This window comes from Phycodurus eques, chromosome 15 (genome assembly GCF_024500275.1).
Source record: "Phycodurus eques isolate BA_2022a chromosome 15, UOR_Pequ_1.1, whole genome shotgun sequence".
NCBI classification, from domain to species: domain Eukaryota; kingdom Metazoa; phylum Chordata; class Actinopteri; order Syngnathiformes; family Syngnathidae; genus Phycodurus; species Phycodurus eques.
Genome location: NC_084539.1, coordinates 19,385,305 through 19,412,178, shown reverse-complemented (window position 1 = coordinate 19,412,178; position 26,874 = coordinate 19,385,305). Strand labels below are relative to the sequence as shown.

The 26,874-nt window shown below is 41.9% G+C and overlaps 3 protein-coding genes across 5 annotated transcripts; 2 read left to right on the top strand and 1 right to left on the bottom strand.

Annotated features, from left to right (window-relative positions):
* The first annotated feature begins 376 nt into the window (after positions 1-376).
* trappc13 (trafficking protein particle complex subunit 13) lies at positions 377-10,312 on the top strand. 2 transcript variants are annotated; one of them, XM_061698686.1, is made up of 13 exons: positions 377-495; positions 1,243-1,311; positions 1,651-1,750; positions 2,626-2,710; positions 2,790-2,917; positions 3,542-3,614; positions 3,793-3,837; positions 3,932-3,949; positions 5,382-5,515; positions 7,017-7,215; positions 8,211-8,311; positions 8,486-8,633; positions 8,903-10,312. In XM_061698686.1, exons 1-13 carry the CDS (start codon positions 450-452, stop codon positions 8,993-8,995), a joined length of 1,239 nt encoding a protein of 412 aa, XP_061554670.1. In that variant the 5' UTR covers positions 377-449; the 3' UTR covers positions 8,996-10,312. The 2 variants fall into 2 exon arrangements, with proteins under 2 accessions (XP_061554670.1, XP_061554671.1); XM_061698687.1 differs by lacking the exon at positions 3,932-3,949.
* sgtb (small glutamine rich tetratricopeptide repeat co-chaperone beta) lies at positions 9,943-17,502 on the bottom strand. 2 transcript variants are annotated; one of them, XM_061698688.1, is made up of 12 exons: positions 17,394-17,502; positions 13,678-13,790; positions 13,513-13,616; positions 13,151-13,226; positions 12,949-13,048; positions 12,778-12,882; positions 12,170-12,308; positions 11,564-11,626; positions 11,454-11,491; positions 11,297-11,380; positions 10,764-10,883; positions 9,943-10,691 (listed from the first exon to the last, which is right to left on the bottom strand). In XM_061698688.1, exons 2-11 carry the CDS (start codon positions 13,775-13,777, stop codon positions 10,772-10,774), a joined length of 921 nt encoding a protein of 306 aa, XP_061554672.1. In that variant the 5' UTR covers positions 13,778-13,790; positions 17,394-17,502; the 3' UTR covers positions 9,943-10,691; positions 10,764-10,771. The 2 variants fall into 2 exon arrangements, with proteins under 2 accessions (XP_061554672.1, XP_061554673.1); XM_061698689.1 differs by lacking the exon at positions 17,394-17,502 and having other exon boundaries at positions 13,513-13,605; positions 13,678-13,784.
* A 350-nt stretch (positions 17,503-17,852) lies between these two features.
* nln (neurolysin (metallopeptidase M3 family)) lies at positions 17,853-26,068 on the top strand. Its single transcript, XM_061698479.1, has 12 exons — positions 17,853-18,393; positions 20,220-20,368; positions 20,440-20,547; positions 21,267-21,369; positions 21,428-21,591; positions 21,694-21,829; positions 22,261-22,627; positions 23,655-23,856; positions 24,266-24,452; positions 24,529-24,657; positions 24,747-24,883; positions 25,882-26,068. The coding sequence occupies exons 1-12, from the start codon at positions 18,195-18,197 to the stop codon at positions 26,029-26,031; spliced, it is 2,031 nt and encodes a 676-aa protein (XP_061554463.1). The 5' UTR covers positions 17,853-18,194; the 3' UTR covers positions 26,032-26,068.
* The last annotated feature ends 806 nt before the right edge of the window (positions 26,069-26,874 follow it).

Here is a 26,874-nt window from a genome sequence, read left to right as displayed (position 1 = left end):
AAATAAATGAAAATTTAATTCTTCAGACAGTGAAATAAATAGTATAAAATCGTTCAATAGTAGATCAATAATAAGTTGATCAAGAAAAAAGAAGAAACTTGTTGACATCTCTATCACTAGCGTAATTCATGATATAATACACAGATAATATAAATTTATATCCTAGCTATCACCTATTCTACACTCAAATATACTAAAAATCATGCTGTGCCTTTTTATAAATTATAAAAATAAAAAATCCATTCAACATCTTTCTCCAGCAATGTGACAGTAATAGTTTTGCTGTCGTAGTACCCTCTTAAATCCTGCAGATGGCAGCATCGCGTGCGCTAGGCTACAATCCACGCAGAAGAAGATGCACACATCTGGTCACGTGGGTCCGCCTGCTGTCACAACAGCTAGCTTACACCGGGGCTAACGTCCCCGAATACAAGTCGTCTTGTGTCAAAATGGATGTAAGTCAGGCCAAACAGGAACATCTGCTAGCATTAAAAGGTACTTTACAAATCATTTAGCACTTTAAGGACGTACTTTTCATGTGGAAATGTTAGTTAAAGACGACACAGAAGCAGACCGGTGTCACTGTATTCTGATAGCTGCTAAGTCGGCTAACGTCACTTGTGTTATCTTTACCACACCATTTTTATTTATTTATTCTTTTTTTTTTTTACTTTACAGGTTATTATATATTGTTATGGTTATGTGATATCATGTTAGTTTATGTTTCAGTTATGATGTGTGATGACACTTAAATATCGCAGGAAGCTGACTTGTTTTAGCCTCGTCCGTTGCCATAGTTATTTACAAGCGGGCTCCCTTGACAGATGCTAGACAAAAATAAGATAGAGAAAAAAGTATTACCCATCCATCAATTTTCTATCACGCTTCTCCTCATTTACGGTACCATGGACTGGTCGCCAGCCAATGTCAGGGCACATATAGGTAAACATTAAGCTTCATTGAAGACTTTTGAATTTTTGAATGGTTGTTTGTTTCGATGTGCCCTGCAATTGGATTGCTAGAAGTCCAAAGTGTCCCCCACTTCTCTCGCCAAAAGTCAGCTAGGATGGACTCCAGCTCACCCGTGATCCTGTTGAGGACAAGCGCTATAGAAGATTGATGGATATTTTTGTGTAATATTTGTGATTCTGAGATGACTTTAAACACTACTACTGCTAAAAATTGCTGTAGTAGTGTAATAGAGCATTAATGAGCATGCATAAAACCGTCTTTGTTTTGTAGTGATGCGACTGACAAAACCAACTCTGTTTACCAACCTGCCAGTGACGTGTGAAGAGCGAGATCTACCAGGTTATCATTACCTTCTTTGACAAAGGATACACTTGTTTGTGTGTGTGTTTATATGTATGCATGTATGTATGTGTGTGTATATATATATATATATATATATATATATATATATAATACACACACACACACATATTTGCTATGGTTTTATTTGTATATTACTTTTCACAGAGAGGGCTCACAAAGTGCTTTTTTAACCAACCAAAAATACAGACATGCATACATACAGTATACAGTATAAAATACAGAATTATAGGTCAAACAAAAAAAGACATCAAATTTAAAAAAAAAACATGCATGTTCCTCAAACGTCTCTCTTCGTCGCCATGTTTGTGTCTACAGGCGACCTGTTCGGGCGCCTCATGCATGACGACCCATCCACCATCAAAGGCGCAGAGACGCTAATGCTGGGAGAGATGCTAACACTGCCGCAGAACTTCGGGTGAGTCCGCTGAACATTTGCTTTTGCACTGAAATTTTGAATTGATTTTCATTTGAATTTGGTTTTAAATTCAATTAAAATGTAATTTAATTATAATACATTGAAAATGTATTTAAATCTAATGTAACTTTAATTTTATTATATATTTTTAAATTTTAATTTACTTTTAGTTAAATCTATTCATCTGCTTAGATTTTTGTTCAATTTAAATTTGTATTGGATATTTATTTATAGTAAAAATTGTTTTCATTTTATTGTTGTTATTTGTTTTTAGTTTGATTTGTTATTTAATATTTTTTATTTAATTTTAATTTGGATTTAATTGTACCTGTTTATTAATTTTATGTCATTTTCATTTTTAATTTTAATTTGGTTTATTTATAATTACAAGTAAGTATCTCATTGTAATTCATTATTTTCTATTTACAATTTGAATTTAATTTAAAAACTATTATACTTTTGGACGAATTTGCAGTTATTTGTAATTTTATATACTTTTATTTAATTTAAATATAAGTTTATTCATCCATTTTAAATTATAAGTTCATTTCATTTTAATATTTATTTTAATTGTAATTTTGAATATGCTATTTCTATTCATAATTTAGGTTTTATTTTTATTTTCAGTCATAATTTTAGTTTATTTGGAATTATGTATGATTACTTGTATTTTTGTAATTTAGTTTCAGTTGGTCTTTTAATTCATTTTAAATTTAACTTAATGTTATTTTTGTAGTCATTTATGTTTTTACACTTTATTTTGCAATTATAATTTAAGTTTTATCTGTATTTCCTTTCATTTGGATTCATTTGTAAATATTTGATTTGATTTCAATTATTTTCTTAATTGAATTTTTTTTGTCGTCTCCCGACAGGAACATCTTCCTGGGCGAGACCTTCTCCAGCTACATCAGCGTTCACAACGACAGCAGTCAGGTGGTTAAGGACATTCTGGTCAAGGTAAACCAGCGCCGAGAATCGGGGACACAGAGGATAGCGCCCTACTGAACTTCCCTCGGCGCCTTTGGTTCCTCCACAGGCCGACCTGCAGACCAGCTCGCAAAGACTCAATCTATCGGCGTCCAACTCGGCCGTGGCCGAACTCAAACCCGAGTGTTGCATCGACGACGTCATCCACCACGAAGTCAAAGAGATCGGAACACACATGTGAGTCCCCTCCTAGGGCTGGGCGATACTGCCCTAAAATACACAAAAATCTAATTTCCGATTTTAACAATTTTTTCACTTTGCTCAAAGAAAAATGGAAAGGACAGTGGAAAAAAAGTGTCTCTTTTTTGTCAAAACGTATGTAAACGTGATCTTTAATAAATTAGGTATAGGCAGTTGTCCACAACTTTATCTTGCACTTTACTACCACCTACAGGGCTGGAGTGGAACATTTTTGCTATTTAAAGGTTCAGCACTGTTTTGTTTTTGTTGTTGTTGGGTTTATCCCTTTTTTTGGCATCGTAAAAATTACTGAAGCCACTTGTGCGACACTTCTGTCTATCTACCGCTCTATCTGTCTACCTATCTAGCTAGCTAGCTAGCTAACTGGATAGCTAGCTATCTACTGTAGCAATCTATTTCTCAGTCTTTCCTTATCGCTCTGTTGATTTTACATCGTAGATTATTTATTTTTATTTGTTTGCTTTTGTGTTAAATATACATTTTTTGTGGAGAAATACAGTAATTGAGTAGTGTGTGTGTCAAAGTCCAAAAGGTGTCCAGTTGATGACATTTGTGTTTATGCCCGAGGCTAAATGTTAACATTTGTGTTTGTGTTTGCAGCCTGGTATGCGCCGTGAGCTACACAACACATTGCGGCGAGAAGCTCTACTTCCGCAAGTTCTTCAAATTCCAGGTGAGGACACTCACTTAGCGCGTCCTCGAGACATGTCGTAAGCACTCGCCAAAAAAGCACTCGCCAAAAAAAGCACCCGCCGGAGCGCTCGTTCATGCACGGCGGCGCCGCTTGGTTTTTGGTTTTGTGCCGCCGGTGAGCGATGGAGACGTTCAGCCTGCATTCTCTCTTCAATCAGGTTCTCAAGCCCCTGGACGTCAAGACAAAGTTCTACAATGCCGAGGTATGTTAGCATCTCGCTAGGCCATTAGCGTGTTAGCCTACATCACATTTGGCATGTGTTCATTTTGTCCTTTTATGTTCATTTTCTCCATTAGAGCGACCTCAGTTCTGTGGTAAATCGCTTTCCTTTTTCTGTTCTCATCGCTTGTCTTTTTCATGCCGCCTACAGGGGCAGCAAACAACAACAATGTTGGTATTATTAGTTTTGTTGCATATTATTTTTATTATTATTATTAATAATAATAATTACTATGGCTGGTTTTAAAGATGGATATGTTTGGAAAACTTCCATTGTTGTTGCTTTGCGCTAGCCTCCTTCGCCACACTTTCTCCTGCACGGTGTGCTGGCATGCTGCTGGTGTGTGTGTCTGTGAGAGAGTGAGTTTGAGTGCATGTGTGTGTGCGTGCGTGCGTGATTGCGCATATGTGTGTATGTTTAAATATGATGTAATGAATTTAAATTCATCATGTTGAAATCCAAATGATTAATCCTGATCACGCAAACAATAAAAAGTGTGTGAAGGAGTTGTTGGGCCTAGACTGGCATTGCATGGAACATCATGGCAGCCTCTGGTGTTGGCAAATGGTGGCATGAGCTAATGAGCTAATCTGTGCTGGCTGAGACGTTTTGCGTTCAAATGCTGCTTTTTGACCACAAGCGCCTGAAAATGACACCTCATAATAACAAGAACAATGTTATTAAAATACACTCATTGGCACGCAACACATTTACTGCGTAACAACCGATGATTCATTGATAAAATAAATAAAACATATTATTCTCATGAATTCTTCCCAATGGAAAAAAAATCTGTTCTTGGGTCAAACTGTCCCCATCGCAATACAATAGAACTTATTAACCAAAGTAGATAATACTTTATAGCAATTACTTAATTTCCCTCAGGGAATTTATAATAAGTGTCCATTTATCTTTCCATCTATCTATCTATCTATCTATCTATCTATCTATCTATCTATCTATCTATCTATCTATCTATCTATCTATCTATCTATCTATCTATCTATCTATCTATCCTTCCATCTCTTATCTATCCCTCTATCTAGCGTATACATCCATTTACCATCCATCTTATCTATTTATCCGATCATTCATTCATCAATCTATCATCAATTCATCTCTTTCCCTCTATCTGTCCATCTATCATCTATCTCTCTATCCAGCCATTTACCGATCCATCTATCTATCGCTCTATTTATGTATATATCTGTCGATCTATGCATCTATTCAGTCATCTGTCAAGCCACCCATCCATCTATATCTATCTATCGAATATCCCTCTCTCCGTCCATCCATCCATCCATCCATCCATCCGCCAATAATGGAGGCATGCTCCTTGAAATAGTGAAGCAGATGTCAACGTTATAAGTTGATGTGTCAGAGGAGGTTTAGACCCTCGATGGTTAAAAGTGTATTTGTCGATCTGAGCCTGATTCCCAAACATCTGCCAGCCCCACCCCCCCCCCAACCCACCGTCGAGACCCCACCTTCCCATAACCGTCTGACCGCCGCCCTCTCCGCCGCAGACGGACGAGGTATTCCTCGAGGCCCAGATCCAGAACATCACCACGTCGCCCATGTTCATGGAGAAGGTGTCGCTGGAGCCGTCCATGATGTACAACGTGACCGAGCTCAACACCGTCACGCACCAAGACCACGGGTACGGCAAAAGTACTCACACCCTGTACCTAACTCCTTCACTATCGTGGATGTCTACATTTGCCAACAGCAATTCAACCGTTAACTGCCACCGACGTATATATTCGTCAAGTCAGTTTTTCACCGCATAGGCGTGGAAGAGGGTCTGGCCCAGCTTCAGGTTTGTAAACCACTGGAATGACTAACAGATCCCTGTAGATGACGCCGTTCCACCATTTTGGATTTAGGATCAGCACAGGTTTAGTGTTGAAGATAAAGATTAGGCAGTGGATCTCGGCATCTCACGTCAATTGTAAGGGATAAAAATGCCAACACATTGGAAGTCGGACAAGTTTAGACACCTCACACTCAGAGTATGTCTATATATGGTATGAAAAGAGTATATGTCATGTAGTAGAAAGTTGCCATCATGAGAAAAGATGATGCAGTTCATGGAGTGAATGGCAAATGGCATGTAAAAAAAAAAAGCCACTGATGTCAGCGTTGCTCACAGCGCATTTTTTAGTTGTATATCTGGAGATAAATTATTCTTGTGAACTTTGCTTTGAAAGTGGCTGACAGGTAATAATTTAAGAATACAGCAACTTGTGTGAGAAATATTCAGCTCCTTGACTAAATAATCGTTACATTTTGTTCATTTTCCATGAGCAATTTTCAATTTTGACTTGACCAAGAAGAGCCCTATAATAATTGTCTACACTATGTTCCACATTAATATGTAAATTATTCCTAAATTCCATAATTGTCAAGTCATCACCAGTCAGAATAGAATTTAAATGTGAGTTTTGTTCCAAAACATTTGAATTATATTCTGACGGTTGATGACATGAAAATTTGTACCAACTAAATGAATCAGAAAAATCTGCATAATAATTTGGAATGCTGTTTATATCTAATTGTGAACTGCATATCTTTTTAAAATGCATTACTAGCCTTTCTGACTTTCATGAACAGATGATTAATGCTTTATCACAGTTTCAGAGAGAAGGGAATTTTTTGTTTTTTATACCACTAATGTTTGGATAAAAACAACAGTAGTTTATCACCGTTCACACATTTTGTTCTGAGCCTGAGGCAATCAAAGTAGTACCCTGGTGCCATCCAGTGAAATCTTGGTGGTCTTGTTAATTCTCATTAATTTATTGACTGATAGTGTTTTTTGTTTTTTTTGGCTCTGCGTTTGAGATGTCCTGTCTTGTTGACAGTCCTTGAATGCACCTCGAGCCCAGTCAAAAGTGAAACTGCAAGGTTTTCTGCTTCTTTCCCGACACAGCTACTAATATATTATTGTATGTATACATCTTGTCCTAGCATGTTATTTAGGCGAGTATGCTCACAAATACTATTGATGAGCATCATGAGAAGGTGGTTTGTTAGTGTTGAATACTTGAATACAGTCATTTATGTAACATGGGTTCATGATTGTGTACATCCTAGATGCATGGTGTTGACACTTAGTATTACTCCTAAGTATTTGTGCTTGGTTCCTTTTTTCTTCTCAGGGAGTCGACTTTCGGCAAGATGTCGTACCTGCAGCCCATGGACACGCGCCAGTACCTCTACTGCCTGAAGCCCAAGCCCGAGTACGCCGAGAAGGCCGGCGTCATCAAGGGCGTCACCGTGATCGGGAAGCTGGACATCGTTTGGAAGACCAACCTGGGGGAGAGGGGACGACTGCAGACCAGCCAGCTGCAGAGGATGGTACTCCCCAATCGCCCACCCCCACCCCCCTAAAACCAGATGATACATCTCAAGGAGTTTTTCCGAATCAAAATATATTACTGTCTTGTTCAATCTACATCATATTTACATAATAGTTAATGCCAATACACCTCCAATGTGCCATATTAAATTGTATATTTACTTATTGTAGCATATTTACATCAAAATGTATAGACCTGATGTGCCATATTTATGTCATATTTAACATCTATAGACATCTAATTTACCATATTTGTATTTATAATCTTCGATTCGCCTATAATCTACTATATTTATACATCTACAATGAGCCCCTAAAATTGACGCAACACCCCCCCCAGGGTGCAGTTGTCTATAGATGCCACAAGATGGCAGCAAAACACTTCTTTCTATTAAGCATGACTATACGAAGCGACACCCTTCCGTTCAACATAGTTGCGTAGCACCAAAATGCCACCAGATGGCACCAAAGTAATGCCTTTTATAGTAGATATGGCTTTGGCCTTTTAAAAATATATATATATATTTTTATTTTTTTTCAATTGTTTATTTTTTCAATTTAATTTGTATTTACTGTTTTTAAGCAAATAGTGGAGAATAGGTTCCCCCAAAACATCCTCAAATATTCAAATTAGCGAATGCCGGACCACAAATATCCAGGGGTTCACTGTACCATAATTTACATCATATGTAATGTATATACACGTAATGTAGCATTTTTACATCACAATTAAGACTGTAACTTATTATTATTATGTAACTTATTTACATCATGTTATCTTATATTTAATGTTCTATATACCTTTAATATTGCATATTTACATCACATTTACTGTTTACACACCTATGTGGCTTATTTACATAATATCATGTTTTAGTTACCACTAATGCAGCATTTTTACATCCTAAAATGTTTTTTTAAAAGTATGCCCGTAATAATTAATTAATAATGTATATGAACATGTGTCTGTTTGCGTACTGAACGCGTGTGTCAGGCTCCAGGCTACGGAGACATCCGTCTGTCCATGGAGGTCATTCCCGACACGGTCAACCTGGAAGAACCTTTTGACATCTCATGCAAGATCACTAACTGCAGGTAGGGAAGCGACAGTCGGGGACAACATCGCGGCTACTACATAATAGAAGTGATTGTCCGTGTGCGGGGGTCTGCCCGTATGTATGTGTGGGTAAGGGGTCGTGAATGTATGTTTGTGTTTGTTTAAATATGTCGATTTGAAAATCTCCTTCTTGTATGTGTGCACGTATGTAGCGAAAGGACCATGGATCTCCTTGTGGAGATGATCAACACGTCGTCCGTCCACTGGTGCGGGGTGTCGGGCCGAGCTCTAGGCAAACTGAGCCCCGGGGCGTCACTCTCGCTGCCCCTTACGCTGCTGGCGTCCGTCCAGGGTCTCCAGGTACCGTACTTCTAGAATGCACAGCCGTTTGAGCATTTATTTCATATTTACCTGGTAGTGTTACTAGGGCAGCGCAGTAGTTCACTAGTAAGGTTAAATTACATACTAGGAGGCCAAAAGTGGCGCTAGTGTCGGAAAAGTGTTACTGAGTTAAGACAGTCGTTCTTCAGTCGCTGAATTGTCTTAACTGAAGCCAAAGAGCATAGTAGTACATGGACCTTAAGCTGGACATCAAGGATATGGTGTTTTTTTTTGTTTTTTTTTCCCAGAGTATTTCCGGTTTGAGGCTTACAGACTCGTTCCTGAAGCGTACGTACGAATACGACGACGTGGCTCAAGTGTGCGTGGTTTGTCCATCCTAGCGACTTTTAAAAATTTTTTTTTTTTTTACAAGCTTTACAATGGACCAACAGTGTGCCTCACACTGTGTTTTAATGCTCATTCAAATGGTTGTGAATATTGTAATTTTTTTGGAAAATAATGTGAATACGTGTTAATAAACTTGCCGAATCACGGAGATTATGTTAAAACGCAGTGGGTGAGAGTCATGTTTAATGCTAACTTTCCTTGTCGTTTGCTAACTAACAAAAAACATTTCATTACTTTAGTAGCGTAATTGCTGAAGTCCTATATTTAGTTCCACAAAAAAAAAAAAACAATGTGCTTGCCAAAAATTGTGGTTTTGTTTTACAAAAATGTTCAAATATGATATTGGCAACTGTGCTATTAGGCTGACAATTTTCATTTTTGTTCCAGGAATTAATACAACAAATAGTATCTGCCATGGTACAAAATACAGTAAATCCTGCCACGATGGAATCCTTTTAGAATCGATTAACCTGTAGATATTTCGCCAAGTAATTTTTTTTTTTTTTTTTTAACTAACATACATTTGATTCTCATTTATGAGGGCTGTACGTCTATCCTTAAAAAGCATTTGTTGGTGATGAGTGTATGGTATAAACTCTATACAGAATTTAAGACAGCAAAATCAGCCTTTGCGAAAGAGTTTGCATTTGCGATTAGCATGTTAGGTGAAAACAAAACCCGCTAACTACGGTTCAGCTCACTCATATATCATGTTACACATCTAATAGTGTCTTTATTCGAGTCCAGCCAAGCTCTACATGCGATATTTCTGTTTTGTGTGTGTGTGTGTGTTATTACAGTTATTGTTTTTGTACTGCTGTTTTTGTACTTATATTGGGGGTGGTATGTAACCCTTGCGATGGAGGAGCATTACTGTATAATAAAATAAAAAAATATACCAGTAATCTCCATTGAACAATATTATAAAAGATGACAAGAGTTGGATTTCATGACATTTTATTTTTTTGAGTCATTGGAAGGAAGCATCTTCGTGGCCCAGCAGAGCTGATTTGAGCTGCTGAGAACTGGTGTGGGCTAACTCAAATTATTTGTTTTGTCATTTTCCAGTTATGTGCAAAAATGAATCCAGATAAATACTGGTCTAAATCAAAGTTCAGTTCCAATTTTGACATATAAGGGGCAGTCCATTATTGCACTCAGTATATATTTTTTTCCAACTTGGTGAAGTGACAACTAAGTGAATGTCTTCATTAAACAGTAATAGATGTGACAAATGTGTGGACTTAGACTACTATCGCACTAAACCTTTAGTGGCAGCTATTGGGCGGTAGCTTTAAAACTTTACATCACCTGTAAAATGCCCCAAAAAAATGGAGTTAGCCCATTCTCGCTCTCAGTGGCTCATTTCTTGTTTCCATAAAGCTTCTGATGCCAAACACCAGATTTCAAAGCATGCAGGAGGAGCAACCTTACACTTGTACAACATACACAAATAAAGTTTTTAAGTGTTTGTTATATTTATCATACATTTATTATTTAGTGGCGCTAAAGTGCAATGACAATGTCACAATGCAGGCGTGTCAGTCACATGACTAAAAAGCAACAGTGGATGTCACGTGCTATTCAGTGGCGCCTTGAGTTACTAAGTCAAAGTACCACTGCACTCATTTCGCGTCTCGCTCAGAGCTGTCAATCATCTCAGGGGTTCCAGTCTGGTTTGGTGTGGCTCTAATTTTGGAAGAGAAAACAAAAAAAAGTTTAAAAAGGAACGCACGGGAATCGAACATGCGCACTATTAACCTGAGGCATCATGAGTGCTCCTCGGCGCTGCCGCTGAAGGATCGACTCCGGATGTGATTGCGCAACTGCTCGATGAGCTCGGGGTTCTGCTGCTGGATCTGCTGGGCAAACTGCTGCCCCCTTGTGGACAGAACAAGTAACGCTCGGTGGTCACCTTCACACGGCTGTTGCGGCTGCTTGCATTCAGATGATTAGATGCTAGCCATCCATCCAATGAGAAAGCACGTGCTGCCAGGTACTATTTCTTTTATATTGGCAAAACCATGCTGCCAGGTACTATTTCTTTTATATTGGCAAAACCAGGTTTATCTATATTTGTATTGTACTGCCTATAGATGCCACAGGACGGCGGCAAAGCACTCCTTATGTCTCGTTAGATGTTTTAGCTCATGTCAACATACTTTTTGACACCAAGGTGCCACCAGATGGCACCGAAGCAATCACTTCCTGCTTTGCGAATTTGTCCCATCCAAGGCGTGATGGTTGAGTCTGCGTTTAGCAGCCGGTGCCTTTCGCACAGACGTCACACTTACGCTTCAATCAAACTGGAAATGTCGCTAAGTCCTCCCACTCCGGCGGCCGGTCCTCCCACGGCGTTGGCCATCATCCCTGACATTCTGATGATGACGATGGAGGAGGAAGTGAGACGCTAAAAGCTAACGTAGCTAGACAGCTGGCGCCAAAACTCACAGTTGTTGCACTTGTTGGTTCTGCATCACACTGGCTGCCTGGCGAGAGAGGAAGTTTTTTTTTTTTTTTTTATTGTTTTGCTTTGTGTTAATGAATGATGACCAGCTTACCATGCTGATGAAGGCGGGGTTGTTGATTAAACTGGCCATGTCGAACCCCAAACCGGCAGCCATCTGTGGTACAAGACACGGGACAAGATGGTGATGACGATGGCCTTTTGTGTGACAATAAAGAAATGAGACAGTGGATATAAAAAGTCTAGACACCAAGTTGAAATGCCAGGTTTTTGTGATATAAAAAGCATGAACCATTTCAAAACTATTTCCACCATGAATGTGACCTATAAGCCTGGACAACTTTTTGAAAGTGTGCACACCCTCTTATAATGGGGATGTGGCTGTGTTCCGGATTAACAAATCACATTCAAATGGGAATCAGCCCACACCTGTTACCTATTAAAGTGTCTCTGACTAACCTGAAATAAGCACACACTCAGACCATTCACTATATATTTGTGTGTGTGTGTATTTTATTATTTTTAAAATACTCCAGTTGTGTGACAGCAATGTGCTAGAAACAAAGCACTGAGTGAGGTAAGTGAACAAATGTGAACAGGTGTTGCACAACACTACGATTTAAGCAGTGAGCCAACTAGCACTGAGTCGTGAATGTCTCGATTGTTTCTTGTCAGGCCCAATGGTTTGTTTTACACTCACGGGACTGCTGACTTCCTTCTGCTTCTGCTCGGCCACCTTCAGGTTGGACTTGTACGTGTCATTGTCCGGGTCCAGCACTAGTGCCTTCTTGAAGTAGGAAATGGCCTCGGGGTATTTGTTCATGGCCGTCAGCGCCAGGCTACGAGCACACGGCACAAGGTGCTGAATTCATTTTTTTATTTTCATCACTTTTATTATAAGGTGGGTAGCTCTACTTACTAGTGGCCCCACTTAAATGGATATTTCAACACAAAATGGTGCACATGTAGAAAGACAATATTACAATACAAGCATATATTCTTTATCCTGTGCAAAGAACGACTAATATTACTGCAGTTTACCATGAATGTCTGTATTGCCCACTAGTGGCTAAAGCACACACACCAGAAGGAGCGCATGTCAATGGACACTGAAACAAGAAATCACGATGCACAAACTTTAATTTTTCGCATTCTATTTAATTATGTTATTACTTATATATATATATATATATATATATATATATATATATATATATATATATATATATATATATATATATATATATATATATATATATATATATAAATAACCACACCTTGGAGCATTTTAATTTTTCACAGGCTTACCCCATCCTGCCGTATGCTTTGCTGTAGCCGGGATCGATCCCGATGGCTCGCTCGCAGTCGTCCGTCGCCTCCGTGTAGTGGCCCAGCTTACTGTGAGCGGCCGCCCTGCACAACCACACCGTTAGCATCCTCTAGCATTAGTGCTAACTACCCTTAGCTAGTGGCTAATACCTGTTGCAGTAGTAGACGGCGTTCCTCTGCTCCAGGTCTATGGCCTTGGTGTAGCACTCCACCGCGCATCGATAGTTCTCCTCCTTCATGTGGTTGTTCCCTGAAAACGTAGCATGGCTTTACATACATAGCACCTCCCCCTTTGCTCCAAATATGGTCGTGACACGAGTGGGCCAATCAATTGCTATCCTATCTTCGTCACCTTCGTTCTTTAGCTGCTCAGCTCGTTCGGCGTCTTCGGGCAAGGGCGAGGTCGCCGGCAAGCTCAGGTTGTCGTTCTGTGGGAAATGTGACAAATGTCAGGTCATCGAGTGGTGGTCCGTGGTGATTTTTTTCCATTGGTAGCTACCATTTAACACATCAAAGACACGTCCGCGGTGAGTCTTTTTTTTTTCCATTGGTACCTATTGTTTAACACATCAAAGACATGTTTGTGGTTATTTGTTTCCCCATTGGCATCCAACACAACCAAGATATGTCCATTGTGACTTTTTTCATTGGTATCCATCAAAGACAACGTTCTGGAAACAGAACCTTGGCGTGTGAAACAAAACACATGCCCACCTTGAGCAGCGAGTTGAGGAAGACCTCCATGAGGGGCTGCGGCGCCACCAGGTGGCAGTCGCTGGCGCTGATCTTAAAGGTGGTCTCCAGACACTGGATGGCAACTGTGACCAAAAGAGCAGGTTCAAAGCGATTGTGACCGCCATTACCCAGGCATTCACGTACCTTCGAGGCTCTCCTGCTCATCGGAATTCAACGTGCCGCCGTGCGTCTGATCGCGTAGGAACTGTATGATAGAAAACGCCAGGCGCTTCTCCACCGCCATGTTTACCTACAAACTACATACACAGTTGACTCAAGTTTTAGTACAGCGGAACCTTGACTTACAACTGCTGCAACTTACGATTTTTTTCGAGTTCAACCTCTAACATGGCGGCCACGGATGTGTCCAGAGGTGTGTGATGTCGCGGGAAATCTGTTATGTATTAGCTATCATCGTTCGTACAACGAAATATCGTTCACCAGATAGCAAAATTATTATTATTAAAAGTCATTTATAACTTCCTGTCACAGTATCAATACAAAAACACCAATATGACTGAAAATGTTTGTTTTTTCTTTATGTCTGTGTAGATTCATCCAGATCATGGTAATCCACAATTGTTTAATCCAGGCACCTGAACTCTTTTTGTTTGTTGAATAATTTGCTTTTCTTCTTGTTTTCTGAAAACATTCAAATATGATTTAGGCAACTTCGCTATTAATCCGCTATATGCAGAACGTCACGTGACCAAACCTGGAAAACAGGTTAGTGGGCTTCCTGTGTATGCCGCAATAACTAGTAAAACAACATGTTGATAACATGATGGTTTCAAGCCGAATTTTATACATATATATACATATATAATAATCGAGCTAGAAACCAGCTTACTAAAGAAATTAACATTGCAAAGAGGATCTATGCAGCAAAGTTGGAAAAACAGTTTAGCGCGAACGACTCGAAATCAGTCTGGCGTGCATTCCAATCGCTGACTAATTACAAGCGACGATCCCCCCAAGCTGAGAACAATAGCACACTAGCCAACGACTTGAATACCTTCTATTGCAGATTTGAAAAGGACAGTTTCACTCCACACACCCACCCGGCCGCACCCGCGACCACAACCACACCTCTGACTTCTGCGTTAACCATCCATGAACAGGATGTGAGAGGCATCTTCAAACAACAGAAGATTAACAAAGCAACAGGACCGGACCATGTGTCCCCATCCTGCCTCAAAGTCTGCGCGGACCAGCTCGCTCCAGTCTTCACTCAGATCTTTAACAGATCTTTGGAAATGTGCGAAGTTCCATCCTGCTTCAAACGCTCCACCATCATTCCAGTCCCCAAGAAACCTGCAATCTCTAGTCTGAATGACTACAGGCCTGTCGCTTTGACATCTGTGGTCATGAAGTCCTTTGAACGTCTCGTGCTGGACCACCTCAAGAGTGTCACAGGTCCCCTGCTGGACCCCCTGCAGTTTGCCTACCAAGCGAACAGGTCTGCGGATGATGCAGTCAACATGGGACTGCACTTCATCCTAGAACACCTCGACAGTGCAGGGACCTACGCGAGGATCCTGTTCGTGGACTTCAGCTCAGCGTTCAACACCATCATCCCTGAACTCCTTTCAACCAAGCTTCTCCAGCTCAGCGTCTCACCTGCCATCTGCCAGTGGATTTACAGCTTTCTGACGGGCAGGACACAGCAGGTCAGGCTGGGGGAGGCCACCTCATCCACACGCAGCATCAGCACTGGGGCGCCCCAAGGTTGTGTCCTCTCTCCGCTGCTCTTCTCTCTCTACACGAACGACTGCACCTCAGCGAACCCGACTGTCAAGCTCCTGAAGTTTGCAGATGACACCACTGTCATCGGCCTCATCAAGGACGGTGACGAGTCTGCATATCGACAGGAAGCGGAGCGGCTGGAGCTGTGGTGCGGGCGACACAACCTGGAGCTGAACACGCTCAAGACGGTAGAGATGATCGTGGACTTCAGGAGGCATCCTTCGCCACAGCTGCCCCTCACGTTGTCCAGCTGCCTTGTGTCAACCGTCGAGACCTTCAAGTTCCTGGGAATTACAATCTCTCAGGACCTGAAGTGGGCGAACAACATCAACTCCGTCCTCAAAAAGGCCCAGCAGAGGATGTACTTCCTGCGGCTTCTGAGAAAGCACGGCCTGCCACCGGAGCTGCTGAGACAGTTCTACACAGCGGTCATCGAATCGGTCCTGTGTTCTTCCATCACAGTCTGGTTTGGTGCTGCTACAAAAAAGGACAAACTCCGACTGCAACGGACAATCAAAACTGCTGAAAGGATTGTCGGTACCCCCCTACCCACCATTGAGGACTTGCACGCTGCCAGAACTAAGACAAGGGCGTGCAAAATCCTCTCGGACCGTCTGCACCCCGGTCACCAGCTCTTCCAGCTCCTTCCCTCAGGTAGGCGCTACCGATCAACGCAAACTAGAACTAGTAGACATTCCAACAGCTTCTTCCCTCTTGCGATCAACTTCTTAAACACCTAACCTATAATTCCATTACAACAAGCTGGCAATTTTTTGACTTGAGTTCGTTGTCACATTTCTGTGGGGCCAATTATGTATTACTTGTGCACTCACTGTAGTTGTCTCGCCATGCTGCACTATTTGCATATACTGGCCACTCATGCCAGAGTAGCATCTGCTCCATTTGCACACTGATTGAGGAGTATCTGTAACATTTGCACAACCGACACTGTCCCAGATGATCGCACTACTCGTCACTTTAAACCGCATACACTCCTTGAAGTCTCAGCGCCCTTTGCACAATGGTCATTGCACCGGACTATTGCAATATTAGTCGTTCGAACTGCTCTAAGTGCTAGAGGACTCTGCATCTTTTTGCACAATTGTTTTTTGTCAATGTCTTTATGTCCCCAAAGTGTTCTGTAAATTGACTGTTGTACTAGAGCGGCTCCAACTACCGGAGACAAATTCCTTGTGTGTTTGGACATACTTGGCAAATAAAGATGATTCTGATTCTGATTCTGATATATATACATATAAATATATATATATATATATATATATATATATATATATTATGGCTGGTGTCTTCATAAATCCATATCATTTGTTTGTACAAATATGATGTGATTGATCCAATACATGTAAACACGAACAAAGCCTATTGTCATCTTTGGTGGCGACTTCTTATGTTAAAAAAAAGACATTGTAGACGTAAGAGTTCCTAGGGTTGCTTTGCCACAGTCCGCTTCGCCATTCACCTGCGTCGGCAGGAAGTGCTGAGACCTGTTTTTGCCGAATGCGGAAGTAGCTTGCGTATATACCGGATTAGGCTAACGACATGTGCTAACAGTAAAGTAAATCAACTACCAATCGAATATTAGATACTTTATTCAAGTTAAACAATTGGCCGTGTAATAATTGACTTGTTTACCCGTAAACACATATCAACATAATAGCTACGTGTACCACAATTAATAATCGATTAAGTGCTGCTGATGGTGGGACCGTGATGACGTCACGTGTAGCAGGTGCAAACCGGTGCACGCGGGAAAGACGGTCACGTGCGGGCACGCATGCGCACCCCCCCAATCTCTCCGTATGTTGACACACGGCTTGTGACGTAATCACATCGTATGTCATTTTATGGTTTAAGCATTATCCTTCCCGTGGTATTTTGGGGGGGGACACACGTGACTATGATTAAGTGGCCTATGACTAAAGTGGGTAAAATGGGCGTCTCTGCTTCAAACGAGCTCGATTCGAAGCGATGCCACTGTCACGTGACGCACAGGGGAACACAGAACAGCAAAAAAAAACAAAAAAAATTGGCCAGTATGGTTGATGAAAAATCACCCTTCAAATGTTGTTTGCATCTTTAGGGCATTCTCTTACCTGAGCCGCGGCCGCTTAGCCGTCGCTTGTCGCCGTCACTCAAGCTAGCCAGGTCCTCCTTTGCGCATGCGCGAGCGGTGATACCGGAAATGACAGCGAAAGAGAAAGAGAGGTTGGACGAGCTTCCGCTGTTACCGAGACGACAGCTTCAAACCAGCCTGAAAAGTCGCTTTAGTTTTTATCTTTGAATGACGTGACGGATGATCCCTTCCCGAAATTATTTTGGCGATTTACACACATTTCACTACACACATCCTAACAACACATTGCACAATATAAAAACTAAATAACACACGCACACAACACAGTGCACAACACTGTGTTGTGTGCGTGTTGTTGTTGTCTAACACACTGCAGAACATGCACTATAAAACATGCACTCACATCCCATAGAATGACACAGTAGCATTAGCTAGTGAACTTGAAGGTTAAAGGTCAAGTGTGTGTGTGTGTATTGTAGTCATTATGGGGTGTGTGATGTAGGGTTTAAGGTAGTATTTAATAGTAGTAATTTGTCTAGCGTGTAAGCTTGCTGTGTGTAAACACGTCGTTGCATTTAATCAGCGGTCATCCTTTAATGACCGCCTCTTTAAGTTTTGGCAGTCCTGACGAGGTGTCGTGTTCCTCGACGTCTGACTGCAACCCGACCCCGCCATGAGGCGCGGATCGCTCGCCTCTTAGCACGGAAAGAATGCCGTGAGCGATGTTCCGGAATGTGTCGCCTGCAGGATGGGCAACATAAAACGCGTGCGAGCGGAGCGTCCGTCACTCTGTGCGTGAGACCCCAACACTCTGTGGAGAATGACCATCCTCAACGGTGCAGTGCTGCTAGCAGTACCGCTACGGTGGGACCGGTCGGCGGAGGACATCCTCGCAGACACCGAGCGCTTGATCGGTCGAGTGAAGAAGGTCTACGACGAGATTGGACGCGTCCACGTGGACGGCGTCTCTGTTGAAAACACGCTGAGAGCACTCGCCAATGTCAAGATGGAGTACGCGGGTAAGCCCGGACATACTATTCATGTCCCGCTGGCTTAAAATGTCACATGGTCGAGAAAAGACCTCCGCCGAGGCACAACCATTCTAAACAAGGCTCACATTACACGCACAAGACTGTAGGACATGCTACATAACACGCAGTACACAATGCTACATACTAGAGCCCGACCGATTAATCGGCCGATATTAGCCCTTTTCAATCGACATTTTTTTTTTTTTTTTTATAAACCCAAGAACACATTACAACAAAGGACATTAAAACAAAACAACAATAAAAATTTGTGCTGTTGTGATTTTTTTAAACAGTTAAACAAATACAAACGGTCAAAGTATTGTAAAAGAGTCAAATATTATGCCTGGAATTCATGTGTTTATTGTTGTAAGCATTGAGGGATAAAAAAAAAAAAAAAAAAAAGTTTGTTACTTTTTGTTTTTTTGTTTTTTCAATGAATTGGCCGATTAATCGGCAATCGAAATTTTATCCTGCCAAATTTCGGGATCAGACCCAACTCGCACACGGCGTACAGTACATGAGACACACGCAAGACGAAACACTACAAACACAACCCACTACATACCCTGCACAACACATACACGCTTCCACAACGTACAGACAATTGAAACACAACAAATGCAACTTACTTACTACTGTACAATACTATCAAACGTACTACAATACAAATACATTAAATACACAACACAAAGGCAAAACGAAACACCACAACCACAATATACGTAACATGTTACAAAACACTACGTACACAACATCCATCCATTTTCTGAGCTGCTTCTCCTCACAAGGGTCGCGGGCGTGCTGGACCCTATCCCAGCTATCATCGGGCAGGAGGCGGGGTACACCCTGAACTGGTTGCCAGCCAATCGCAGGGCACATACAAACAACCAACCATTCACACTCACATTCACACCTACGGGCAATTTAGAGTCATCAATTAATCTAGCCTGCATGCTTTTGGGATGTGGAAGGAAACCGGAGTGCCCGGAGAAAACCCACGCAGGCACGGGGAGAACATGCAAACTCCACACAGGCGGGGCCGGGGATTGAACCCCGATCCTCAGAACTGTGAGGCAGACGCACTAACCAGTCGGTCACCGTGCCGCCGCTAGCGATTACCATTTTAGGTCAAAAAAAAAATAAAAACAATCGCTAACTACTATTCAGCTCACTCATACATTGTTATATGTACATTACAGTACATTTTTGTACTGTATGTGTTATTACTTTTGATATTTTCTTCCTTTTTTTAATCCATTGCTCTTGCACTCTCTCTCACTTGCTATATGCTGTGTTTAAATGCGTGTGTATTGTTTTAAAAGTGTGTTTGAAGACCCAAAAACAATTTCACGTGAAAAAAAAAAAATACTATTTTCTGTATTTCTGCTGATTTTTCTTTGAGGAATATTTGTTTAATTATCTTGCATTCTAATGTGTTAATGTTAAAAAAAGAAAACAAAACAGCAGAAATTGGCCAATTTTTTGCTGGATTTGTTTTTGGAGGAATGTTTGAATAATGTGTAAAAAAAAAAAAAACAATATTACAAAAATCGGATTATTTTTTTCCCCCTCCTCAAATCGCCCGGCCGATTAATCGGTTGGGCCCTAGAATACATGCCACCTCTAAAACACAGGTGTTACACAACACTCGAAATACAACGTACACGACACAACACACACACTGACACGTACACGAGGCACATTACATGACACACACGGTATCCGAAACACACACTGACCCACACGCACACACGAGAATCTAAATGTTTCAAGTTTTCAAATGTTCCTTGTGGCTTGTCGTCGTCCGTCCGCAGCATGCCGTCACTCTCTGGACTTCCCGCAGTACGTGAGTCCGTGTAAGGCCGTGCGACTGGCCAGCACGGAGGCCGACAAGCGTCTGTGCGACTTGGACGTTGAGCTGAGCATGAGGGAGGACGTCTTCCTCAGAATCGTCGCTTTGCAGGTAGTCTCAAAGATGGTCCGTTGCGCAAAGACCGCCGCGAGTGACGTCCCTTTCACACGCTTTCATGCGAGGAGAAGAAGCTTCCGGAAAACGTCTCGGCCGAGGAAAAAAGGTTCTTGGAGAGACTGGTTGCGACGGGCCGGAGGAACGGACTCCATCTATGTCCAGAAATGAGAGAGGTGACGCCAGGTTACATACTGTTTGTTCTCCTTTCCATTTCTAATCGAACCTGGCTTGAAAACCTAACTCAGGTTTAGAACTGTACTTTGAAACACTAACACAGGCCTGAAACCCTAACCTGAAACTCTTAACTCTGCCTTGAAACCTTAATTGGAATTTTAGGGGTCAAACTCATTTTTGTCCCAGGCCACATCATAGTTACGGTTTCCTCTTGAGGGCCGCTATGACTGCGAACCCATATCAAATATATGATAGCCCCATATTATATTACATATACACAACAAATTGATGGATAACTAGTTTTTAAATCGGATGCCAGTAAAAAATAAAAATAAGAAATTAAAACTATTATTCAACTTAATTTAAAAGGGGCTTGGTGACAAGAGAAATGCTTGCTATCTCAACGTTGTTAAAAGTGAAGACTATTTGCAATTTGGCATTTTATGTATTTTAGCAAAAAACGAAGTCAACGCACATGATTTGCTTTCATGGGCCACATAAAATGAGGTGGCGTGCCGGATTTGGCCCCAGGGCCTTGACTTTGACATCTGTGCCCTAAACTTTACTTAAAACCCTAATTCCAGGCTTGTACCTCTTAGACTTGAACCCCTGCTTGAAACCCGTCTCTTAAACAACAACCCTGACTTGAAATCTTACCAGTCTTGAAGCCCTACTTTGAACCCTAACCCCCCTTTTGAAACGTTTTTTTCCCCCAAAGCAAATCAAAAGAACGTCCAAGCTCATCTCCGAGCTCTCAATCGAGTTCAACAAGAACCTGAACGAGGACAACACCTTCCTGCTCTTCTCACGGCAGCAGCTGGGTCGGTACACACACACACAACACACACACAAACCTTGACTGTCTTTTGCCGCACTTAGACGGTCTGGCTGAGAGCTTCCTGTCGGGTTTGGATGTGGATCAGGGCTCCGGTCTGTACAAGGTGACTCTGGCCTATCCTCACTATTTTCCCGTCATGAAGCGCTGCCGCGATCCCGAGACGCGGCGGAAGATGGAGACGGCGTTTCACAGCAGGTGCAAAGAGGTAACAGGGGGACGGCAAAAAGACAAAAGACAGAAAAAAACAACAACCCTGACTTGAAACCCTATTTTAAAACCCGCGACCCTCAACCTCATCGTCTGGCAGGCGAACACGGTCATCCTGGAGCGTTTGGTCTCGCTGCGTGCGGAGGTGGCGGTGTTGCTGGGTTACAGCTGCCACGCCGATTACGTGCTGGAGGTCAACGTAGCCAAGAACGCCACCAACGTGGACGCCTTCCTAAGTAACTTACTACTAACTTATCTTACTTACTTAGGTTAGTAATTTACTAACCTAACATTCCAAATTAACCTACTACTATCTTAACTCTGGATTGAAATCCTAATTTTGAACTTTCAACCCTTTTTTGAAACCCTACTGCTTGTTTGAAACTCTTAACAGTCTTGAAACCTGCATTTGAAACTGGAACCGTGCTTTGAAACCCTAATTTAAAACCTCAACCCTTCTTTAAAACCCTACCGACTCGAAACTGGAATTTGAAACACCAACTCTTTAAAACCATATTGCAAAACCCTTAAACTGTCTTGAAACCCTAACCTTTATTTAAAACACTACTTTGAAACCCTAACCCTGACTTGAAACCCAACTTTGAAAACCCTGATTTAAAAACCCAACTTTGAAAGCCTAAGCCTTGTTGGAAATCCTCCACGCCAGACGGCCTCCAGAAGACGCTGGAGCCGGTTGGCGCGCGGGAGCGCAAGTACCTGCTGGCCCTGAAGAAGCGCGAGTGCCTGATGAACGGTCGCCGTTTCGACGGGCGTCTGAGTGCGTGGGACCTGCCCTACTACATGAACCGGGCGGAGCGGCGCCAGTTCGCCGTGGACAAGGACAAACTGGTGGAGTACTTCCCGCTGGACGCCGTCACCGAGGGCCTGCTGGGGATCTACCGGGACCTGCTGGGGCTGCGCTTCAGCCGGGTGCAGGCGGCGCCCGTGTGGCACCGGGACGTCCACGTGTACGCCGCCCACGACGCGCACACCCACGAGATGATGGGACACTTCTACCTGGACCTGCACCCCAGGTGGGGACTCAACCTCCGCGCCATCTCCTTCCCCAGGCAGACCCTAACCATGGCCTAAGACCCTCATTTGAAACCCAAAGCCCTTGTTTTGAAACCCTAACACTGGCTTGAATATTGAGTAACCTAATTTGGAAACGTAGCCCTTGTTTGAACGTCTTGCCCAGTCTTGAAACCCAACTGTATGTTCCAAACCCTAACCCACGCTGAACCTTAACTTCAAACCGTAACTCTTACTTGAAATTCTATTTTGAAATCCTAACTTGAAACCCTAACCCAAGCTTGAAACCCTTGTTTTTTTTTTTCAAATCCTAATTATATAAGGAAACCTTAATTTAACCCTCATTTGAAACGCCATATACCCTGTTTAACCTGATTTGAAACCCTACTTTGAAACCCTAACCCAGACTACAAATCCCAACTTGAAATCCTAACAACGGCTTTAAACGGTCATTTGAAGCCCTATACCTTGTTTGAAAACACAAGCTTGAAACCCTAATTTGAAACTTCAACTTCAAATCTTAACCCATGCTTCAAACCCTATTTTAGAACCCCAACCGGCTTAAAACCCTGTTTTTTAAACTTTAATTTGAACCCTTAGCCATGGGTTGAAACCTGAATTCAAAACCTGAACTCTGGCTTGAAACCCTAATTTGAAACGGCAACTTTAAACCCTAACCATAAACCCTCATTTGAAACCTTATGCCTTATTTGAAACCCTAACATAGGCTTCACACCTTAACTCTGTCTTGAAACCCTCATTGGAAACCCTATCCCTTGTTTCAAACCCTAACCCTAGGCTTGAAACCCCTAATTTGAAAGTCTAACTTTAAACACCAAGTTGCACTTCAAACCCTAATTTAAAACTCTGCCCTAGAAATCCTGGCTTGAAACCCTGATCCTGACTTGAGTTGAAACCTTACTTACTACCTGGTAGTACCGGCATAGGCCAATGGAAAAAAAATGCCAATCGCTAGTCGGTACCGCGCCGTACATGCTATATGTGACTTCGTCCCATCTGCGTCGCCAGGGAGGGAAAGTACAGCCACGCGGCGTGTTTCGCCCTGCAGCCCGGGTGCGAGGGCCCCGACGGAAGGCGACGCTTCCCGGTGGCCGCCGTGGTGGCCAACTTCACCAAACCGGCCGGGGGTCTGCCCTCGCTGCTGCAGCATCACGAGGTGGAGACGTACTTTCACGAGTTCGGACACGTCATGCACGAGATCTGCTCCAAGGTGAACGCGAGTTGGGGGGAAAAAATTGGTGTCCGTTTTGTAACCAATGACAACCCAATTGGAATTTAGTCCGAATTCGACTCGTTTGCCTTTGATGTTTACAAACACAAGTACGTTAGGTTCATTGAGGACTAAGTTGACTTAGTTTGAGAGTTCTATATTGTCAAAAATGTACATTAGGAAGACTAAATTGTATTTATGACAACAACGGGTTACGTTAGGTCATGGAAGACTAGATTGTCTTTGGTATTTGCAAAAAGTTATATATCAGCTTTCTTCAAGACTATAGATAGTTTGGGGTCAAGTGAAGACTGAATTGTATTCACAAAAAAACGGGTTCGAAAACATCGAAGACCCTCGGTTGTTTTTGATGTATACAAAAGACTAAAAGTCAGATTTTTATAAAAAGGTCACCCTCTCGGAATTCAGCGGCACGATGGTGGAGACGGACTTCGTGGAGGTTCCGTCCCAGATGCTGGAGAACTGGGTTTGGGAGAAGGAGCCCTTGAGGAGAATGTCCCGCCACTACAAGGACGGCTCGGCCATCCCGGAGGCGCTGCTCGACAAGCTCATCGCGTCCAGGGTGGCCAACACGGGTCGGAACCACGCTCGACTGGCAAAACCCGAACAGGAACTCCGCAAAGCGTCACGTCTCCGCTGCCCTGTTTTCAGGTCTGATGAACCTGCGTCAGGTGCTCCTCAGTAAGGCGGACCAGTCGCTGCACACCAGCTCCTCCGCAGACTCGGCCGCTGTGTTCGCCAAACACTGCCGGGACGTTCTGGGCGTTCCCGCTACAGAAGGTCCGGGGGTCATCTCTGGGGAACCCCTCGTGGAAAGTTCTGTTGTCCCCAGTACAGAGCGTATGTACTTTTGCCACCTCTGATCGCAGGCACCAACATGATGGCCAGCTTCGACCACCTGGCGGGAGGATATGACGCCCAGTACTACAGCTACCTGTGGAGCGAGGTCTACTCCACGGACATCTACTTCAGCCGCTTTAAAAAGGAAGGGATCCTCAATCCCAACGTGGGTCCCAATCCAAAACATTCACTTTTGCACATTCCCTGAATACCACATTGTCTTTGATGCTCACAAAAAATGTGTGCGTTAGGTTCATTTAACACCCAATTCTCTTGGATTTTTATGAAAACATGGTTAAGGGAATACAAAACTGTCTTTGTGGAGAAAAATATTTATTAGCTTCAGTACTGTAGATTGTCTCTCTCATGTTTACAAAAACCACATACATTAAGTATTGAGGAAGCATTTAAAACTGATGTTTTAAAAAATGCACGTCTTAGGTTAAAATGGACACTAAAATTGTCGTTTGTGTTTACAAACGTGGTAAGTTAGTTGCACTGAGGACTGTAAATTGTTAGTTTCAGGAAAGACTAAATTGTCTTTGATGTTTACAAAAAGTTTAGAAAATAGTACATTAGGTTGTTGAAGACAATTGTCTTTGATGTTGACAAAATATGTATGTTAGGTAATTGAGAACTAATCAGTCCGATGGTTACTATAACAATCATCTTTGATGTCCCAATAAATGTTTAATACTAAATTGTCTGCTTACAAAAAGATGTTAGTCGATAATTGTCTTTGGTGTGGTACTTAAAAGACGAGATTGTCTTTGATGTTTACAAAAATGTACATTAGGTTAATTGAAGACTTCGTTGTATTTGCAGTTGTTTAAAAAAACCAACAAAACAGAGCAATGAAGACTAGATCTTTGATGTTTACCAAAAAAAACTACATTAGAGCTTTGACGACTCAAAATGGTCTTTGATTTTTACAAAAGCACATACATTAGGTCTTTAAAGACGACGGTCTGTGTTTACAAAAACTGTACATGCTATTTGTTTACTCAAACATGATTTTAAAAAAACGTAATTAAATTAAGACGATCCTAACTAGTCTGATGTTTCCAAAAAAAAACACAAATGAGGTCAACGAAATAATAGATTGTCTTTCATGTTTCCAAAAACACGTACATGCTCTTCATTCATTGTCTGCTTGTGAAGCAGGTGGGGAAAGAGTACCGTCGGGTCATCCTGGAGGCGGGAGGCTCGGCGGACGGCACGGACATGCTGGAACGCTTCCTGGGCCGAGCACCGTGCCTGGACGCCTTCTTCCGCTGCAAGGGGCTCACACGCCACTCAGATGCTGCACTGTGATGCGTGCTGGGAATGTTCAGAGACACCAATGTATACGTGTGTGTGTATGTTTTATGATTTTTCTTTGTGCAATCTGTGCATGTGTGTTTTTTTTTTTTTTTTTTGTGAATTTGTTTTTGTAATGTGTAATTTGTACACGCTTTTGTCAAAAAGAAATTCCGAGTAAAGTTCACAGACCTGCTTGATTTGTATTAATCATATGAACTATCCAATCTATTATGTCATTTGAATTAATTCACTGTATAGTTTATACTACTATTTATCTATTATTTACATTAATTTTACGGAGATTCTTCATTTCAAGCCCAGCAGGACAGGAATTGTCACTGAAAACACTTACAAAAACACGTCAGCTTAATTGACGACTAGATTGTCTTTTGAGTTTACACACATACAAGTACATATTTGCCCCCGTCTCAAATTATTTTGTTTGCATAGTTTCCCCCACTTTATTTAGTCATAAAAAATATGTAAATACCAGACAAAGATAAACATAAAACGCAGTTTTTAGATGGTGAATTAATTTATTAAAGAAAAATAAATCTATTCAAATCAATATCTCCTAAACCTAATAACTGGTTGGGCCATCCTCAGCAGCAACAACTGAAAGCAAGCGTTTTCTATAACTTTCACATCTCTGTAGAGATATTTTGGCCCACTCTTCCTTGCAGAATTTTTGGAATTCAGCAAAAATGGGAAGTTTTCAAGCATGAACTGCCGTTTTAAGGTCATCCCACTGCCTTTCAATCGGATTCAAGTCCAGATTTTGAATCGGCCACTTCAAAACCTTCGTTTTTTTTTTTTTTTTTTTAAAAAGCCATTCAGAAGTTGATTTGCTGGTGT

Excerpts from the sequence above, each read along its gene's own strand:
- trappc13 (XM_061698686.1), top strand. The coding sequence starts at position 450 with ATGGATGTAAGTCAGGCCAAACAGGAACATCTGCTAGCATTAAAAG. Across the intron at positions 1,312-1,650 it reads TGAAGAGCGAGATCTACCAG|GCGACCTGTTCGGGCGCCTC; the intron begins GTTATCATTACC and ends TTGTGTCTACAG. Across the intron at positions 1,751-2,625 it reads ACACTGCCGCAGAACTTCGG|GAACATCTTCCTGGGCGAGA; the intron begins GTGAGTCCGCTG and ends GTCTCCCGACAG.
- nln (XM_061698479.1), top strand. The coding sequence starts at position 18,195 with ATGACCATCCTCAACGGTGCAGTGCTGCTAGCAGTACCGCTACGGTGG. Across the intron at positions 21,370-21,427 it reads CTTCTCACGGCAGCAGCTGG|ACGGTCTGGCTGAGAGCTTC; the intron begins GTCGGTACACAC and ends TGCCGCACTTAG. Across the intron at positions 23,857-24,265 it reads TGCACGAGATCTGCTCCAAG|GTCACCCTCTCGGAATTCAG; the intron begins GTGAACGCGAGT and ends TTTTATAAAAAG.
- sgtb (XM_061698688.1), bottom strand. The coding sequence starts at position 13,777 with ATGGCGGTGGAGAAGCGCCTGGCGTTTTCTATCATACAGTTCCTACGC. Across the intron at positions 13,227-13,512 it reads TCCTCAACTCGCTGCTCAAG|AACGACAACCTGAGCTTGCC; the intron begins GTGGGCATGTGT and ends CATTTCCCACAG. Across the intron at positions 11,381-11,453 it reads AACCAACAAGTGCAACAACT|AATGTCAGGGATGATGGCCA; the intron begins GTGAGTTTTGGC and ends CGTCATCATCAG.